The sequence below is a fragment of the Brassica rapa genome, chromosome A09, assembly GCF_000309985.2.
Source record: "Brassica rapa cultivar Chiifu-401-42 chromosome A09, CAAS_Brap_v3.01, whole genome shotgun sequence".
NCBI classification, from domain to species: Eukaryota; Viridiplantae; Streptophyta; class Magnoliopsida; order Brassicales; family Brassicaceae; genus Brassica; species Brassica rapa.
Window position 1 is genome coordinate 37,979,869 of NC_024803.2, and position 17,265 is coordinate 37,997,133.

General features: G+C 38.7%; 7 protein-coding genes across 11 annotated transcripts; 4 read left to right on the forward strand and 3 right to left on the reverse strand.

Annotated features, from left to right (window-relative positions):
* Window positions 1-125: 125 nt before the first annotated feature.
* Window positions 126-7,229, reverse strand: LOC103842054 (nodal modulator 1). Its single transcript, XM_009118659.3, has 27 exons — window positions 6,993-7,229; window positions 6,718-6,783; window positions 6,546-6,632; window positions 6,386-6,442; window positions 6,250-6,314; window positions 5,965-6,134; window positions 5,769-5,830; window positions 5,479-5,562; window positions 5,157-5,316; window positions 4,856-4,971; window positions 4,624-4,752; window positions 4,469-4,540; window positions 4,294-4,389; window positions 4,131-4,208; window positions 3,834-3,962; window positions 3,566-3,736; window positions 3,236-3,439; window positions 3,032-3,145; window positions 2,711-2,946; window positions 2,503-2,548; window positions 2,171-2,419; window positions 1,782-2,012; window positions 1,565-1,656; window positions 1,148-1,376; window positions 707-1,063; window positions 537-610; window positions 126-448 (listed from the first exon to the last, which is right to left on the reverse strand). The coding sequence occupies exons 1-27, from the start codon at window positions 7,101-7,103 to the stop codon at window positions 340-342; spliced, it is 3,594 nt and encodes a 1,197-aa protein (XP_009116907.1). The 5' UTR covers window positions 7,104-7,229; the 3' UTR covers window positions 126-339.
* Window positions 7,230-8,280: 1,051 nt separating this feature from the next.
* LOC103842055 (protein trichome birefringence-like 6) lies at window positions 8,281-10,630 on the reverse strand. Its single transcript, XM_009118660.3, has 5 exons — window positions 9,663-10,630; window positions 9,387-9,579; window positions 9,113-9,303; window positions 8,862-9,020; window positions 8,281-8,777 (listed from the first exon to the last, which is right to left on the reverse strand). The coding sequence occupies exons 1-5, from the start codon at window positions 10,208-10,210 to the stop codon at window positions 8,456-8,458; spliced, it is 1,413 nt and encodes a 470-aa protein (XP_009116908.1). The 5' UTR covers window positions 10,211-10,630; the 3' UTR covers window positions 8,281-8,455.
* A 579-nt stretch (window positions 10,631-11,209) lies between these two features.
* Window positions 11,210-11,674, forward strand: LOC103842056 (probable cytochrome c oxidase subunit 5C-1). The gene has a single exon (XM_033280200.1). It carries the CDS (start codon window positions 11,252-11,254, stop codon window positions 11,444-11,446), a length of 195 nt encoding a protein of 64 aa, XP_033136091.1. The 5' UTR covers window positions 11,210-11,251; the 3' UTR covers window positions 11,447-11,674.
* Window positions 11,675-12,056: 382 nt separating this feature from the next.
* Window positions 12,057-12,449, forward strand: LOC103842058 (calvin cycle protein CP12-2, chloroplastic). Its single transcript, NM_001311180.1, is given in 1 exon segment — window positions 12,057-12,449. A coding segment is annotated over 1 exon segment (393 nt).
* Window positions 12,450-12,563: 114 nt separating this feature from the next.
* Window positions 12,564-13,594, reverse strand: LOC103842057 (bZIP transcription factor 53). The gene has a single exon (XM_009118662.3). The coding sequence runs from the start codon at window positions 13,203-13,205 to the stop codon at window positions 12,780-12,782; it is 426 nt and encodes a 141-aa protein (XP_009116910.1). The 5' UTR covers window positions 13,206-13,594; the 3' UTR covers window positions 12,564-12,779.
* A 270-nt stretch (window positions 13,595-13,864) lies between these two features.
* Window positions 13,865-16,333, forward strand: LOC103842059 (F-box protein At5g03970). Of its 5 annotated transcripts, none has more exons than XM_033280198.1 (3): window positions 13,865-14,644; window positions 14,765-14,913; window positions 15,001-16,333. In XM_033280198.1, the coding sequence occupies exon 3, from the start codon at window positions 15,007-15,009 to the stop codon at window positions 16,213-16,215; it is 1,209 nt and encodes a 402-aa protein (XP_033136089.1). In that variant the 5' UTR covers window positions 13,865-14,644; window positions 14,765-14,913; window positions 15,001-15,006; the 3' UTR covers window positions 16,216-16,333. The 5 variants fall into 5 exon arrangements, with proteins under 5 accessions (XP_033136089.1, XP_033136090.1, XP_033136087.1 ...); XM_033280199.1 differs by having other exon boundaries at window positions 14,795-14,913; XM_033280196.1 differs by having other exon boundaries at window positions 14,765-16,333.
* A 92-nt stretch (window positions 16,334-16,425) lies between these two features.
* LOC103842060 lies at window positions 16,426-17,238 on the forward strand. The gene is made up of 2 exons (XM_009118666.3): window positions 16,426-16,656; window positions 16,941-17,238. Exons 1-2 carry the CDS (start codon window positions 16,554-16,556, stop codon window positions 17,066-17,068), a joined length of 231 nt encoding a protein of 76 aa, XP_009116914.1. The 5' UTR covers window positions 16,426-16,553; the 3' UTR covers window positions 17,069-17,238.
* The last annotated feature ends 27 nt before the right edge of the window (window positions 17,239-17,265 follow it).

Here is a 17,265-nt window from a genome sequence, read left to right on the forward strand (position 1 = left end):
AGTGTTTGATATCTCCAAGTAAACAACGTCAAGCAAATGAGTTATAGACTGGTGTTTGTTCATGGCAAAGTCCATAGTCATGTAAAACATACCAAGTACATTCTCTTTGGCTACCATTACCAAAATTCATAACCTTGATCTGGAATAAATAACTTAAAAACTGAAATGGTAAAAATAAAGAGAAGATACCAGATGTGAAAAGTGTTTCTCTAGAATTTGAAACGTGTTGGACTAGAGAGGAGTTTCTGAACTCGGAAAAGTTTTGAACAAGTCACTCTACCGATATACATAACAAGAACAAAAAGAAAGAGAGATGTAACCGAAGAAGACGAATATGCTTCAGAACGTCTTCTTTCTAGCAACAGCTTTTCGAGGTTCTCTCTTGGTAGATGATGCACTGAACCCGGGAGCCGAAAACCCAACAGTGGATTGGTAGATGTCTTTCAACCTTTTTTTTTTTTAATACAATCATGTCAATTTATTTTGAATTACTCAGTAATCATATACTAAAACCTTACAAATAAATTATAGATTACCTGGGGATGCTGATGAACAGAGCAATTGCCGCAATGCCAGTAACCAGTGGCAATATAGCTGCAGGAGTCACTTCCTGAAACCACCAAACACAAATCAAAATCGCATTGAGAAAAAAAGAAGGAAGTTTTAAAATGTGGAAGACTGTTTGTGTGTATATTATATAGTTTACCTGACTCTGCTGATCTGCCTCGATGCTGTATCGAAGTGGACCGACATGGATTTGAGCATTTGTCTCGAAATCCACTTCGATGATCTCTGACACTACTTTATGGGAGCCTAAAGGACGGTTGGATTTAAGCTGCACAAGGTGTTTACCTCTGGACAAGCCTTTTACTTGGAAGAAGTTGGAAAGTGGCAGCGGAAAGACATTCTCTATTTTAGATACATCACTGGCTGATTTGATCTCCACTAGCAGGTTCGTGTTTATTTCTTCGTGCTGTTTTCCTTCTACATGGCATGTTAATATGGTCGTTTCTGGTTGTTCAAAGACCAAAAAGTCTACCCCGTGGATATCTTCATAACCAATCTATATAAGGAGATGAAATGTCATTATGTTGTTGAAACTGCAGGGATGATGAGAATGAAATGCTATGGAGATCAGAAACAAAACCTGAAGAGAAACAGACTCTGGAGACGCACGTTCGATATTATTCTTGCCTGAACCATTTCTTTTCGATACCTTGATTACATATGTTGCACCAGGATGTAACCCTCTCAGACGGTAATTTCCATCAATATCACTTGTGGTCTCCTCATAGTATCCTTTGGAATCAGAGCGAGCTTCAATTGCAACGCCTTCTTGTGGTTGGCCAGATAGGAGAGCGACTCTACCCATTGCACTGCAAAAGGAATAGACAAGATATATACATTGTTACAGAAAAAAGAAGATTTAGTGGAATGCAAGAGAATGGTTCAGCAAAATGGCGGTTTAAGACCAAGAATCTGAACATCTTGAATCAGAATGTACTGATAACAACGATAAACGAGATTACAATCTAATAGATGAATATTTAAAATAGATTAAAACCTGTAGGCAACACGAGTAGCCTCAAAGACAACTTCACTGGACTCCCCAGAACCCAGTTCTATTGCCAGTGTTGAGGGCTTGAAAGAATATTCCTGACCCAACATATGTAAATTAGATAACTCATCTTAGGAAAGAACAAATCATTTATGTTTCCGCGTTCTGGCAGTCATATGATTCCAGACAGTGCATTACTAAGAGGAGGGAATTGGTTAGTTACCTTAAGAAGGGGGCGCAAGTAGAAATTTCCAGGAAACAAGCTATCAAATACAAAGAGTCCACCAGCGCCAGATATAGAATTATTTCTGTAACCATGATCGCCACTCAATGATAACAACAATGGAGGGATTGATGTCTCGGCGTTGTCCTTTGAAGAAACACGGACAGAGATCTGGCCAAGCTTCTGGCAGGAGAAGGAATATGGTCCTAGTCTTTTAATATGGTAGCCAGGCTGCATGTATCAACCACGATCAGGAGCACATTATTTCAAAACAACTGAATGCGAGTGAAAGTGCATGAGATCTATCCTAAGCTTACAAAAGTGAAGCAAAGCATAATCTCAACGTCTATTTATATGCACATGAAAATCTATCCGTAATATACACTAACCTTTGAAGCATCGGTGTCATATGGTATATCATCATACAAAGGCCCAGCAACAAAAGAGCCATCTGGCGATGTGCTTGTTTCGACAGCTACTTCACCTTTCTTAAGTGAAGAAATATGGCTGTCTTTTCCTGCAGAGACCTTAATGTTGACACCGGGAAGAGGGGGAGAGACGGATCCTTGTATGTAAAGACCAGGTCGACCAGCAAACGGGGAAACAGCAGCTTGACAACCATCATTTGCCACTACCGCCTATTAGAACAAACATAAAGTAAGTTTGAGTGTGCCCGTTATAGAATCCTTTATCGCGAGCATTACTCCTAGTCTATACTTACACGAAGCTCTTTCGGATAAAACAACATCTTCTTCTCCGCGTTACCCCTGAAACAGCAAAACAGCGGTAGCTGAAGTAACTCGAAATAAATAATAGTTTCAAATAGATTTAAGACAACGAAAGCACCCAAACACTCCTGAAACAATTTTACTCCAAACATTTGAAGTGTAGTTCAAAGATCCTCTCATAACATAATTAGAAATTCATACCTAGAATCCCGAGGAACAAAGCTAATCTTTTCACCAAGCTTTGCCCATGTATAGTACTCATACACGCCACTCCCAACCGATGCAAGTTTGGCAGAAATACTGTTGATAACTCTTCCTTCCTCGTCTTGCATATCAACAATGAAACTCTCTGGCAACTCAGATTCAATCTCGGTTGAGCTAGACTCCACATTTATCAAACCTTTGATGAGATACTTCTCTGCTCTCAGATGAATAGGCTACAGAAATAAAAGCATATAGATGCTCAACAAAGGACGAGCCAAAAAATATTTAAACAAAAGGGACAAAATTACGAACTAAAACCTGTGGATTTGAGACATCTATCTTTATTGAATTGCTCGCAAAGGATATGCAGGAGTCAGAAAGCTGAAGCTCATGCGCTCCAGGTGACTCAACGCATATTTTCTGCAAACCTTTCTGTAAATACCACAAATGAAGCAAATAATTAGTTTTGATTTAAGTTTAGATACAGCAAAAGCTATGGAGAATCCACAGGGCAAAGACTACCTTGATTTTCAAATTAGTAGGTGACCCACTAGGATGAACAATTTTAGCATCCACCTCATGAGTACTGACAATATTAATCCAGTAACCTTTCTGGACAAATTCGATCCCTTTAATATCCTCCGTTCCGACATTCACATCAATGGAGCTACGGTCCCAGCACCAAGTGTCTTCCTCGGATATGGCTTCCGGTGAAATGCTTTTGACCTAAAATAAATCAAATATGACAAGAAAATATGAATGTATTTAGCTAGTAATGTGACTTTTTCTCTATCTCGTACAGAAGTATCCACGAGGAGAAAGGAAAATGAGATTAAACCACGCACTGCCCACCTCAACTCTATACTTTCCAGGCAATATGTCTGAAAAGTGAAATTGACTGCTCTCATCGGTTAAAACAACTGTCTTCTTGTCACGATCGCCAGCTGCTCCCACAAGCGCCACTGAGACAGACGGAACACATTTCTCCTTGCACGTAACAGAACCATGCACATTGACTCGGGCCTACATTATCACCCAAAAGGAGTGAAAAGGGCCTTTTAAACATGTATATTGCCACAAAGACAATTCTAAGAGAGTGATTTCATTCACAGAAAATTACCTGAGAAAATTCAATGTTCAACAATGGACTTTTGACGGAAACATCCATATAACCTGGCAAAAACAGAAGTTCAGGAGCACTCTTTGGTGTTGCAGCGAAAGCAGACAGCCTATATTCGCCTGGTGGAACCTGGAATATACATGAAATTTTAAGAAACAGAGAATTCATCCACAAATATAAAGCAGCAAGGACCCACATAAGCCGGAAAAAAACTCTCTAAAGATTCAAGGGGGTCAACATGATAAAGTTAATTTTTGCTAGTGAATTTACTAGAGATAAATGTTTGAGTCAACAAACCTCAAAGCAGAACTTTCCACTCTCATCTGTAAGCTTCTTTTGCGGTTTGACATTTGTGGGTCCATGAGTCAAAGCTACCTGGATTTAAAATGTTAAAAAGTTCAGCATATGAGATATAAATAACAACGGTGCTACATATGCCCAACTATGAACAATAATTTACATTTGCCTTGTGACCAGAACCAAACATTCGCACCACACCACAGACATCATAAGACACGGCACTGATATCTGGAAGTGAAGCCATATTTGGTAAGACCTAACCAAAAAAGTTTAATAAGTTATTGAGCAATAAATTTAGCACACCACAGATAAAGAAAAATAACTGAGACTGATACCATGAACTTCTTCAGTTTGTCGAATTTGTAATGCTCCTTGACTGCATCTATCGTATATTGATTTGATGTAACCTAAAGAGTTTAACCAACATTACATTACATTACATCCGTGCAGAAGTATGTACATTGAAATACAATTTAAATATATTATATACCTGATCAAGCTTGTAATAACCTTCATTGTCCGTGACAGATCTAAGATTACCATCTACTACGATTTTAACGCCCTCGACTCCCTTTAAGTTACTGTCAACTACTCGGCCCCCGATGGAGAAACCTGTTACCTGAAAGAGCATCCAGTTCAATATTTAAAGGAAGAAACATGTAAGCATAGTCCAAACACATAAACAGAAAGATTTATAAAAGTTTGCAGTTATTCTGTCAGACCTGAAACTTTGTGGGAACATTGACATGTTGATGCTCTACAGAAACAGGCATCACGGGAGGTGAAACATCAAAGACCGTGTTCTCGCCCTTATAATGCGGTATCAGTTCATATTTTCCTGAGGACAACAAAAATCCAAGTGGTTAAAAAGTAGACCAATAGAAAATAAGAGCACCTTAAACTTGGATCATGCAACCAGAATTTCAAATGTCCTTACAGATGAACAAGTTCAATTGTCATTTTAGTTATATTGCACAATGCAGAATTCATCAGACAAAATGATAGTGGTTAATTCGACAATACCACATGGGATGGACTTGAAACTGAATATTCCGTCTGCATCAGATATAGCATGGCAGAGAGGCTTCCTTTCTCCAGAAGCGTCACCAAGTCCTTGGGGACAATCTACCATGGAAACATCATCTGAATGCAAATATATATGAACTCCCAGGATTGGATTTCCCTACAAAAGGAAACAAAATGGATACTATCAAACGCTCATAACCGAGAATACTCTACAAGCGCTTGATGGAGAGGAACCTAGCTACGAAGGCAGAGGCTAGAAGGAGGTTTCTAACATCAAAAGAAAAAAGAAAACAGAGCAATAGACTAATAGAGGGATCACCTGAGCAACAACAGATCCCTTGAGATCATAACCAAGGACAAAGAATATGTCATCCACCAAGCCATTTGCAAATCCAAGTTCGACCTACAGACAACCAGAGATACTTCAACTATTAGCATGCAGAATAAATAAATAAAATCTAGGCAAAATGTACTAAAAGAACAGATAAATAGAAAAGAATCGAGTAGGGAAGGACATGTGTACTACAATCAAAAGCCAAAAGGTTGGTCAGAAGAACTTTAAATGGAAACGCTAATCAAAGAAAACGGAAAACCAAAAAGATGGGTGACCTCTGTTGAACCGCGAACTTCAACTTGCAGTTCTGGATGGGATGCACGGATACTGTATTTTCCTGCAACCAATCAGAAAACTCGAAATATGATTATCACAATATGGGAAACTTCCAATTAAATGCAAGGCCAGAATTAAAAAGGTAATAAATAAAACAAGGACACCTATAGATGAATGCTTAATGAGACTCCTTACCTGGAATAATATTCTTGAACAAGTAGCTCCCATCTGATGACGTGAGAACAGAAGCAATAGGATCTCCATCAGAAGACAGTAATTCAACATTAACATCAGCAGGGCCTCCATTCTTAATCATACAACTCTCCCCACCAACAGCTCCAAGGACTTTACCAGATAATGTAAAACTGCAATATATAAACGAGTAACAATAAGAGAATTTAAAAGAAATAAGAATGAGATGCTAACCACATATTAAACCACGATGAAAAAACAAACAAACTTATGAACTAAAAAACGAACCCCGTGAAGCGGAAGTTAATATCCTCATTGTTGTTGCAACTAGAGTCGTCAACGACAACAGGAACCTGCCAACACCAAAATTTATATTAGATCTAGCTACAAGCTTGGTGTCTGAAAGATGAGAGAACAGACAAACCTTATCTGGACTCCATGACCATCCTTCAGGTCCATTAATCTTGAGAGTGAATGAACCCTACGAAAAGAAAGCATAGAATTCACTTACAACACTGATTCATTCAACAAATACATCATTAACAGACCCACGCCCCAAATAAAGTTAAGGTTATGATAAATACCTTGTCATAGACAGGGATGAAATAGTAACCATTAGGGGCACACTGTGTACTGTCCTTCACCAATCCATCTACTGTTTGAAGTTCAACCTTAACATATGAAGGGAGAAATAAATCAGCGAAAATTCAAAAAGAAAATCAAAAAGTTTGTAGTCAACAGATACAGAATGCTTACCGTGATGTGAGAATAATCAAGTTTCCCATCTGCTCCTTTCCGAGAGCTGACCAAAGACGAACTCGCCTGCACGTTTAGTAACTCATCGGCGTTAATTAATATACATCCCACCCGAAAAAAAAATCCAGATCGGATCGTACTACTCAATACTAAAACCATTGAACTAAACAGAATCTAGCTTCTAAGCAAGGATCTCACACACTCTCTAGTAATCGATCAGGAACCGAGCAGAACTCTAGCTATAAAGCGAATCGGGGAAAGAAAGAGAGATAAACCTCGACAAAACCACCGCAGCCTTTTATCGAATCCGCGGAAACGTTGTAGACGGTGGAGGTCGCGATGAGGAAGATGATCAGAGAATGAAGAAGCTTCGTATTCGCCGCCATTTTCCCCGATCTGAAGCTCCGGTCACCGGAGCTTAATGGTTGAAATAGTGTTTGTTCGTCAATGGAGCACGGATCCAGAAAAGTATATAATAAGGTCCTTGGACTCTCGATGATTTAATGGGCCTTTACAAAATTAATAGGCCCATTCAAAGCGATTTAGTAGCCCAGTAAGCCTATTATAAGATTGCTTACCTTTCTTTTTTTACTTAATAGTGAAACTAAGGGTATTAGAACTAGCCAACTAGGAGATTATATACGAGCTTTCGGAGGTTCCAGAATAATATTGTAAGCAGAACTGATCGTTGTAGTTGTCTCCTGAGAGTCTGGCTTCTTGCATGTCCAAAACCATCTTTACTGGAATATGTGTGGCATAGTTTTTCATGATAAAAATACTAAAAATAAAATGAATAAAAGAAGAGACGAAAACATCGCTTCTCTTCTCAAAAACTCACCCAAAATTGTAAAAAGATAATTGTTTAATGACTACTAATCTAATTTATTTAAAATAATTATACAAAAATAAAATCTTAATTAATAGATAAATAGAACAATTTTACAACATCGAGGATATCGTACATGCAGAATCGTCCGTCGATCCAAATATTTTGGGAAAAGCTTCATCGCAGAATGATTGTCCGTGGAGTTTGTTCATCATTATCGCATATATTACAGATAATTGATCATCACATATAATAGAGTTAGAAATCATATGATGATGAAATGTGTGCTACCATCCGGTGTTAAAAAAAAATATGTTGTTGAATCTAATTTTTAAAAGGTATCATCTTCAGTATTACGCTGTATTCAATACATTTATAACAATAGAAATTCATATTTTTAAAAAATATCACAAATTGTAAATCATAATAGACGTTTAAAGGCAAAATAAAAATTATATCTAAAATAACGAATCCGTTTAACTGGCTGAAGCCGTTAGTTTGACAAAGTCAAATTTTTGGTTTTCAAAAGTTTATGTATTAATTGAAAACATGAAATAAAAATTGCTTATGTACTTTTTTAGCAAATGAAAACTAATTCAGATATTTTTGGGATGTTTCGCTCTTAAAAATTGGTGTTGAACATTATCAATGTCCAACCACAAAACAATCTAGTAAGAAACTAAATCTATCAAAAAATTATAGTAGATTTTGATGCAGTAGCCTTGTGTGACAAGTTATAGCAAGACAACATGCACTATATATTTTTTGATTACTTAAGGTTACATCAAAAAAGTTTGGTTTATCTCTTTCTGTCTATCTAAAATTTGGTTTTCGTTTTTTTTGGTTTGGTCCGAATTGGTTAAACCAGATAGAACAATTAAACAAACTTGTGAAGAAGTAATGTTTGAGCTGTTAGTTTGTTACTTTGCGTTTATGGAGCAAATGGAGGTAAAGAAAGTGGTTCCAAGTATCCGGAACACCAGGGAGACACCAATGACTGCAATCTTGAACAGCTTGTGACCGTCTGTTCTCTGGTTTTGCTCCAAAGATAGAAGGGTGAGCGTCGATTCTGTACTGAGATAAACCGCTAACGTTCAAGAGAGTGACGGGTGTTTTCATCTGCTTGAGTACTTCCTCAACAATGATGTTTTTGCCGGAGTAACTCGGTTTGAAGGTTTGGTTCAACAGGTTCTTGGCTTCTCTGCAGTGACCTCCCGAGTTCCATTCTCCTCCACTGTCCAAAGATACAATACAAAAATGATAAATGGAAAACAAAGATCGGTTCTTCGAAATCACATGATTAGATTGGGAAAAAGACCTGAAATGAGAAGGTGCTGCGCTTCTAAAGAAAACTCGAGTTCTCTTTGGATCGACATTTTTGTCAACCCACGATGACCAAGTCTGCAAAGCTTTCTTGAAAGCAGTTGATACATCGAGCTTCGGATGAACCAGGTCTCCTTCTTGGTAATAGTTGACCCTGCAAAACTCAAAAACTAAACCAGTCAAAACCTTTCCATTCCAGTGTTTCTTCTGATGTCTTTCTTTTGATTCGGTACAAAAAACACTGACCCGGATTTGGTTTTGTAATGAGACCACCAATGTGCTGTATTGAACACCAAGATATTAGCACCTTTCCATCTCGAAGAGGTTCGATCCATAGCATCAATCCTAAGAGTTTCTCTTCGCTTCTTTCCAACTCTTGCTTTACCCTCACGTACCAAGAAATGAGTAACGTAGAACTCCACAGTGCATTTGTAATCCTAAACATGTATTAATATCAAATAACAATCACAAATCTAAATGATCATTCATCACAGCCTCACAGGGTTTTGAAGCTGTTTACCGCAAAACGAAAGCTATAGTTTCCTTTCTCTTTAGTGATTCTCCGCTTGTGCGTTTCGTAGACTCTCTTGGGATCTTTAACAGCTTGAAACAACATACAAAGCATAGACTCCCACTGGTTTCTATTGATAGAATCACCAACGAACACTAGCCTTTTCCCTCTTATCATTTCCAGCATCTTTGTAGCATTGAACCTAAACTCCACCACATACAGGACTATGATAAGACCCAAGAGGAAAAGAACAAAACTTGAAAGAAAGAAGAAGAAGAAGGTAACCTTGGAGCATCACAATCACGAGGCTCCCATCTCCACTTCATGTAATCAAGATCCAACCTTCCGTTGCTCTGACAAGCGAACCCTTCGTCGATAAACGGACAAGACGCGTTCGTGTACAATGGAAGGTCGCTGTCGTAAACCCACTTCCCGTTCGTTACATCGCACTCTTCGATTCTCTTCTTCTTCTTCTCTTCGTCATTTTTGCTCGGGAGTTCAATCACCTTGACTGACGAAACCTCGCCGCGTGTCTTCTTCTCAAAATCCGGAATTTTCGCGGACCCGGAAGTGTTTTCGGGCGGGGTGAAATGGGTCGAGATCAGAATCGGACTTTGTTGAGGAGAAACTGAAGAATCGGAGATGTGGAGGCTGGTGGTAGTCTCGGTAATGGATGCCACAGGGCTCAAATGGATTTGGAAGTTGTTAGCGTTTGAAGAGTTGGATTTGATAGAGAAGAAAGTGAAGAAAATAACGGCGGAAGAGATTGTTGTAATAATTAATGCTAAGAAGACGCTCGTGGACTTGATGGAGAAGCTTCTTTGTCTCTCCATCTCTCTCTCTCACACTCTCTGTAACTGTAATGTACTTTAGTGAAGAAACATTATGTGAATTTGAAAATGCAATGCAGTGTGAGGAGAAAACGGTGGTTGAGAGTAGGAAGAGATTCGGTAAAGGGATGATAATGACGTTCTTACAAACTCTCTCGTGAGCTCATGAAAAATTCAATAATTAACGAACAGTCATTGAGAAAAAGAGAGGAAAAAGGGGAGAGATAATGACAATTTAAAGGCAGGTTTTGGAATAGTAGTTTTTAAGTGTCGTATGACAGATTGGATTTGGATTATTAACGTGGTGGGACAACTCTCATTTTCGCTGGAGGTTTTCAAGGAACACGAGCTTCCAATGGCCATCTTTTGAATTTCCATAAACGCCCCTGTAATATTTAAAGTGTATACAATAGGCCAGTAGGCCCATACGTTTGAGCTTTTTTAAGCCCATACTAGGCCCAATAAGGGGAGGATGGAGAAGAGGACTGAGTGATTGGATTCTCTCATTTCTCTCTGCTCCCGTAGTTTCGTTCGTGGTGCTTCTCTCTCTTTCTCTCGCTCATCTACGCGATTAAGACTCGGTAAGATCCCAGATTCTTCCTTTGAAATCTCTCGTTTCCTTTTTAATGTTTTGAGGGGATATTGACTTCATCAGATTCGGATCGGTTTCTGGAGATCCATGTGATTAGTATCGAAATTTCTAGATTTATTGGTTTTGAATCGATTGTATCTCTTACGGTGTCGATCTTTGAAGAATTAATGAGTTTCTTCTGGAAAAAGCCAGTTTCATTTCGTATTTTAACAGTTTCTGGAATCTGTGTATTATATCCAATATCAGGGTTGTGACTTGTGTGTGTGTGTTTAGACTCGTTTAATATTTGATTTGTGTATGTGCAAATATGATAAGATTTAGCTTTGTTAGAGAGAGATGTTTAGTGTTTGTTAAATAACGTTTGTAGCTTTATTAGCTTCGTAAGGATTATGAAGTTTTCAAATTATGATAATGACTTTAAATTCGTGCAGAGGATTTGTTGGTAGGTTGAAATGGCGGGACACAGAGTTGCGCATGCCACACTGAAAGGCCCGAGTGTGGTGAAGGAGCTAGTTATCGGTTTGGCACTCGGTTTAGCTGCTGGTGGTCTCTGGAAGATGCATCACTGGAACGAGCAGAGGAAGACCAGAGCTTTCTATGACTTGCTTGAGAGGGGCGAGATCAGCGTTGTCCACCCTGAAGAGTAATGAATTCAACAACTACCACCTCTCAAATGTTGTCGGTCTTTATTTTTATGTTATTATATGGTTTCTTGACATCTTACGAAATAAACAACAAATCTGAGACCGGATTTTTGGGGATTTGTTAAATTGTTTTTCCGGAAGATACATGTATGCTACTGTGCTCCATTGTTCAATTTCAGACAGCTTTCTTGACTTTTCTTTAAATAAACAGGTGCTTTTATTTTTCCTCCACTATCATCGTCTCCGTTATCTTATCATGTTAGATGTTACTGGCTTCTCTTTTCTCGTCTTTAATTCTAAATTTATGAATGACTTTTTTGTGATTAAATATCTGATGGCAGTGGTGTTCTTTGAAAACGGCTTGGATGGCTATAATTTTTCAACGTCGTACTAGTAGTACACAAAAAAAATGAACATTTCATAGTTCTATCGAATAAAGAAAAATATCTCAAGAGCATTCCTGCACGTGTAGCTCTTTGGCTGATTAAGAGAAGATAAGAAATCAGGTTCACAGAAGTAAATTCATGTACACTTTATATATCCGTTCGTTCCAATTATCTTAAGTGTATCACAAAAATCATTCAGCCTGCCTGTATCTTTTATCCACCCAACGATGGCAACCATAGCTACTAGCCTTAACATAGCAACCCAGCGAGCCGTCATCACCAGCAAGAGCCAACCAGCTCGTCTCGCCTGTCCTGTCCGTTTGAACAACCCGTGGAAACTTGGTTCAAGAACAAACCGCTTGGTGAGCTTTAGGCCGGTCAAATCAACGCCAGAAGGTGTGATATCCGATAAAGTGGAGAAAAGCATTAAAGACGCAAAGGAGAGTTGTGCTGACGATCCCGTCAGCGGAGAGTGTGTAGCTGCGTGGGACGAGGTTGAGGAGCTCAGCGCAGCAGCTAGCCACGCTAGAGACAAGAAGAAAGCTGGTGGTTCCGACCCTTTGGAGGAATACTGCAAAGACAATCCTGAGACTGACGAGTGTCGTACTTACGACAACTGAAACTGATCGATCATGTTCCAGGATTCCGTCTACATATTACACCAAATCTTTGTTCCGGTCAGTTTAGTAACGTGATATTATGTAAAAGCTCTATAAACATTGTAATTTGGAAAGATTTATAAAGAAATCATATAACACAAAGCTTGAATACATTAAGAAACACATAAAAAAAAAACAAATTACATAACAAACTTATCTTATGCAATAGACGACACTAGAGGATTACAACAACACCAACCAGACAAACAATATATTATAAAGATGACACACACACCATTCAACAAAACTCGAACCACCACAACACAAGGACAAAGACAAATAAGCAAATCCTCAGCAATCAAACATATCAGCAGAAGCCCTTATCGGTTGCATCGGACAAGAAACCTGCCAAGGATTTATCTCCGGAATATCCAACGCCTGACCACTAATCTCTTCAACCATCTCAAGCACAGAGTTCAACGACCTCAACCTCTCCGTCAACTCCGAGGCCTGTGCTCTCAACACGTCGTTCCTTGACTCCATCTCGACGTACTTCCTCGTGGCTGCATCGACCTGCTCGGTGATCTTGGCGTTATCGTTCTTGAGAACAGTCACCTCGTTGATGAGATCTCCGAGCTGCTTCTGCTTCCTCATCCTCGATCTCCGAGCGGACTCTCTGTTGGAGATCATCCTCTTCCTCTTCCTCTCGTCCGTGACGGCAGCGTACCTCGGATCGTTGTCGGATTCAGGACTTGTCTGTCTTTGCAACGACCCCATTGACTTTTTTTTTATTCTCACCAAAATTTAAAATTATATATCTTCTAGATTCCTCTAAACTATTAAAGAATCAGTTAGATCGAACGGAAACGAAAAAAAAAACTTTTATTCGAGAGAGAGCTAAACAAAATCAGATCGGAGACGATTAGTAGTTCATGAGAAGACGTAAGAGTAGTAGAGGTAAACGACGGAGAAGGAGTGTACAATGCGAATCTGACGAAACAGAATTGAGCAGCTCATAGAATCATTACTAGATCTTAGATCTAAAATCAACAGAGAACAGAATCAAACGAAGGAGGAGATGATTTTGAAAAGCGAGAAAGAGATTATTAGATCGAGAGAGAAAACGAAAATCAAAAAGGCTATAGATCAAAGGGGAATCGAAAGAAGGCGATTGCGTTACCCCGAGGGGTCGTTTTAAAGGAGGAGAAGATGGTGATGATGAGCTGGCGAAAGATTTTTCAATTAATTTTTTTAATAATTTTAAAAAGGAAGATAATCTAAATTGGTGACTGACGTTAGCTGTGACGCCAGCTGGAGTTTAGTTTTGGGACGCACGTTTGTTTCTCCGTCCTTTCGTGGATGGAATATTCCAAGAAGATGCCTCCTAAGAAAATATCATAATGTTATTTGGTGGACTTACTCTTGCTTTGTTTTGAAATTTTCCACATGTTAAAGCAATGCGGAACACACAATTCATCACCGTAGAATGATTAATTATATAAAACTACCATTAATTATAACCAAAGTCTACTATGTAATTCTTTTTTGTTTACTTAAATGACGACGTGATGATTATATCATCCTGGTGCCACAAATTTGTTAAGAAATTGGCCTGGTGGGCTTGCAGAGTTTGAGAAATTGGCTCACAGGCGAAGTTATTGGTTTATATATTTTGATTGATTTAAAAATCCATATAGTATTAATAAATCCAAATAAAATATATAAATTCAGAGGTTTTTCTCAGATTTGAGTCTTTGTATTTTTAACTAAAAAATCCAAACAAATCCATTCAAATCCATTATAAAATCAAATATATTAGTAAATTCGTACGATTGAATAACACTTGATTTGATGTAGAATTTATGAATCATTTAACCAATAATACCTGATTTTAATACAGATTTGAATCACAGAACCAATAACACTAGATTTAGTTAGGATTTTCAAATCCATTAAAATACAACAACCAATAACCCTTACTTACATAATTAAACCAAGATTGTGTTTGGTTTCGGTTATAATTGGTTCGGCTTGCAATTGGTTTTAATGCAGTTATCTTGTTTAGCTGGTGGGCTTTATAATGGGCTTAGCCTTTTAAACCAACTGTTTCGCCCAATAAGAACATCAAAACCTTGCATACTTGGCATCATCCACTGTTCGTCGTCACCACACCAAGCCTCTCTCCCCTCTTCTCTTTCGCTCTCCATCAGCAATATGTAAGTATTTGCTTCTATGAAAGAAACGATTCTCGCTTCACAACCCTTTCTCGATCCTTCATACGTAAATTTTGTCTTAGGGCTGCAGAAAAGATTTTTTTTTTTTTTTGAATTATACAGAGGTATACTGACTCCACAAAACTGATCCAAATTAGTCACGTGTTGTCACGTTTCGGTCCTCTGTCTCTGGCGATGCCGAAATGTTAATTTTCCAGTGATCGGGATTCGAACCCATGTGGCGTTACTCACACCTATAAGCCATTTACCAAGTGATCCAGACTATCATTTTTTATATTGTTTGATGTTAATGCCGATTGATAAATTTGAGCTCTGGTTTCGTTTGGTTTCTTATGCAGCAAGCAATGTCTTGTTCTCAGAAGTTAAAAACAAGTTTTGGGAACATGTCTGATTTGAGCGGTCATCAAGCTGAAAACAATGACATCATGTCCGAGATTTTTCTCCGGTTGCCACCCGAAACGGTCTACAAGCTGATTCTAGTATCAAAGAGATGGCTTCAGATAATCTCCGACCCTTTATTCCGTCGCACTTACCTAACCAAATGGAAACCCAAGTCTAACCTCATAGGCTTCTTCATCTGCAAGACGAAGAAGTCTGGAAGTTTCAAATACGAACTTCGTCGCCCTCCCTTTGAGTTTTACCACCCGCTTCGAACTATCTTAGGCGATGAAATCAAATCGTTGAAGCAGCTTGGACACTACATTGATTCTTCAAACGGATTTATTCTTTGTATCAACCAACATCCAAATCCAAATGATTACTACTTGTGGAATCCGAGCACGGGGAGGCGTCATCGGATTCCACATCATGAAGTTCACCTTGAATACCCTTGCACGTCCTTGGTCATCGAGGAGGATGGTCCGTTTAGCTACAAGGTGATCCGCGTGGAATGTGTAAACAAACCAAGCGCCAAGTTGAAAGTGGATACCTTTTCATCTAAAACCAACACTTGGACCTACTCGGAGATGACTTGTCCCGAGCCTATGATTCTCATTCTAGGAGGAGGAGGGACAGTGATTGGTGGATTTGTGTATTGGTATGCCACAGGAGGGAGAGTTGCGTTTTACGACACCAACAGTAACGAGAAACGAATCGGTTTGGTAAAGCTTCCGAAGATACACGACAACGAGGAACGTGTTCTGACTCATTCGCCTGATGGGTGTCTACAATACGGACGGAGCAGTAAGTCAGTAATGGAGATATGGAAGCTGGGAAAGGTAAACGGTTTGTTTCAGTGGAAGCTTCAAAATAAGGTGAATTTCAAGGTGGTGTGGAGGTGGTACGATGTTAAAGCTGAAAGACTTAGTAGTACTCACAACGAGGTTAAAAAGCTGTTCGCATTCCCAATCAGGAATGAGAGTCAAACATGTTCATCAAGACCTGGAACAATAACAGAGGAGGAGGAGGAGCAGGGTGTTCTTTATGGGACGTCTGCAATGTCTTGCCATAGTTTCGACGATAATGGTTTTCCTTTCTTTGTCAGTTTTATAAAAGGAGCTGATGTCTCTAAGATCATAGGGAAAAAACTCATGCGTCACTACATGTCTTCCTAGCTATGAATCAGTTCGTGTGTTGAGCCTCTGAGATCATTTTCTTTTTTCTTTTCCTTTTCCTTTTTTTTGGGTGTCATATAATTTCACTTCTTGAGGAATTAGATTCATTTTTGTTTCATCAGTGTGATCATTATTGTTCAAAGTTTGAATCTTTACGACACTCAGGAAGGCCGTGGCGTGAAAACATGAGATGAACATTTAATTTTAACGTTTATGGAAAAAAAAATTAATTTAATGATACGACAACGTTTGGATGGTCTTAAAGAGGGAAGAAGAAGAAAGATTCCGGAAAATAAATCCGTGAGTCTGATTCCGGAAAATAAAGACAAAAGAGAAAGATGATGAAGCAGGCGAGATTTCTGGATTGGTATCTGAAGATCGGGATTGGATCGGCTATCGTCGGCGGAGGAATGGAGTTCTTCATGATCAACACTGGTTTCTGTAAGCTCCTTTCTCGCTTTTTAAATTTTTGAGTTTCCTCATTCATTAGCTGTCAATTCAAATAGATCGGAAATTAGGTTTTTTTCTTTCTTCCAAGTGGCAACAATCAATTGATGTGGTTTCAGTGGAACAGTTCAGTATCATTGAATTTTTGAAATACTAGAATAGAAATGTTATCCTGGAATGATTATTACTTTTCTTGTAATCTTCATGTTCAGCTTCTCTAGTTTGGTTTATTCTTGTCCTTATGAAAACCTTGGGGTTTTATTTACCAAAACTTGCAGACGACAAGGTTACTGTACTAGAAGCCGAGAAACGTGCCTATGAAAATTCTCCTGAAGCTCAAGCCGTGAGAGAAGCTCTTAATCCCTGGAGAAACAAGGACGCTGAAGCTACCAAAACTCCTCCTTAGTGATCACTCATTAAGTTTCGAGATATCAACTTTGCAAATGCTCGCTCATTCAATCTCTGCTGTTTTGAGATTTAAAGTTTTTCCTTTCTGCCTTTTTTTTTCCGTTTGCTAAATGTAGCAGCTTTCAACACATTTATATGTTATGAATCAAGAAGATATAACATGCTTTACGTCTTTATGGGACAAAGATAGGGCTT

Excerpts from the sequence above, each read along its gene's own strand:
- LOC103842054 (XM_009118659.3), bottom strand. The coding sequence starts at position 7,103 with ATGGCGGCGAATACGAAGCTTCTTCATTCTCTGATCATCTTCCTCATC. Across the intron at positions 6,633-6,717 it reads TTGATTATTCTCACATCACG|GTTGAACTTCAAACAGTAGA; the intron begins GTAAGCATTCTG and ends TCATATGTTAAG. Across the intron at positions 1,377-1,564 it reads GCTACTCGTGTTGCCTACAG|TGCAATGGGTAGAGTCGCTC; the intron begins GTTTTAATCTAT and ends TTCCTTTTGCAG.
- LOC103842055 (XM_009118660.3), bottom strand. The coding sequence starts at position 10,210 with ATGGAGAGACAAAGAAGCTTCTCCATCAAGTCCACGAGCGTCTTCTTA. Across the intron at positions 9,021-9,112 it reads CATTACAAAACCAAATCCGG|GGTCAACTATTACCAAGAAG; the intron begins GTCAGTGTTTTT and ends TGAGTTTTGCAG. Across the intron at positions 8,778-8,861 it reads GCAGCACCTTCTCATTTCAG|TGGAGGAGAATGGAACTCGG; the intron begins GTCTTTTTCCCA and ends ATCTTTGGACAG.
- LOC103842056 (XM_033280200.1), top strand. The coding sequence starts at position 11,252 with ATGGCGGGACACAGAGTTGCGCATGCCACACTGAAAGGCCCGAGTGTG.
- LOC103842057 (XM_009118662.3), bottom strand. The coding sequence starts at position 13,205 with ATGGGGTCGTTGCAAAGACAGACAAGTCCTGAATCCGACAACGATCCG.
- LOC103842059 (XM_033280196.1), top strand. The coding sequence starts at position 14,995 with ATGCAGCAAGCAATGTCTTGTTCTCAGAAGTTAAAAACAAGTTTTGGG.
- LOC103842060 (XM_009118666.3), top strand. The coding sequence starts at position 16,554 with ATGATGAAGCAGGCGAGATTTCTGGATTGGTATCTGAAGATCGGGATT. Across the intron at positions 16,657-16,940 it reads CATGATCAACACTGGTTTCT|ACGACAAGGTTACTGTACTA; the intron begins GTAAGCTCCTTT and ends CAAAACTTGCAG.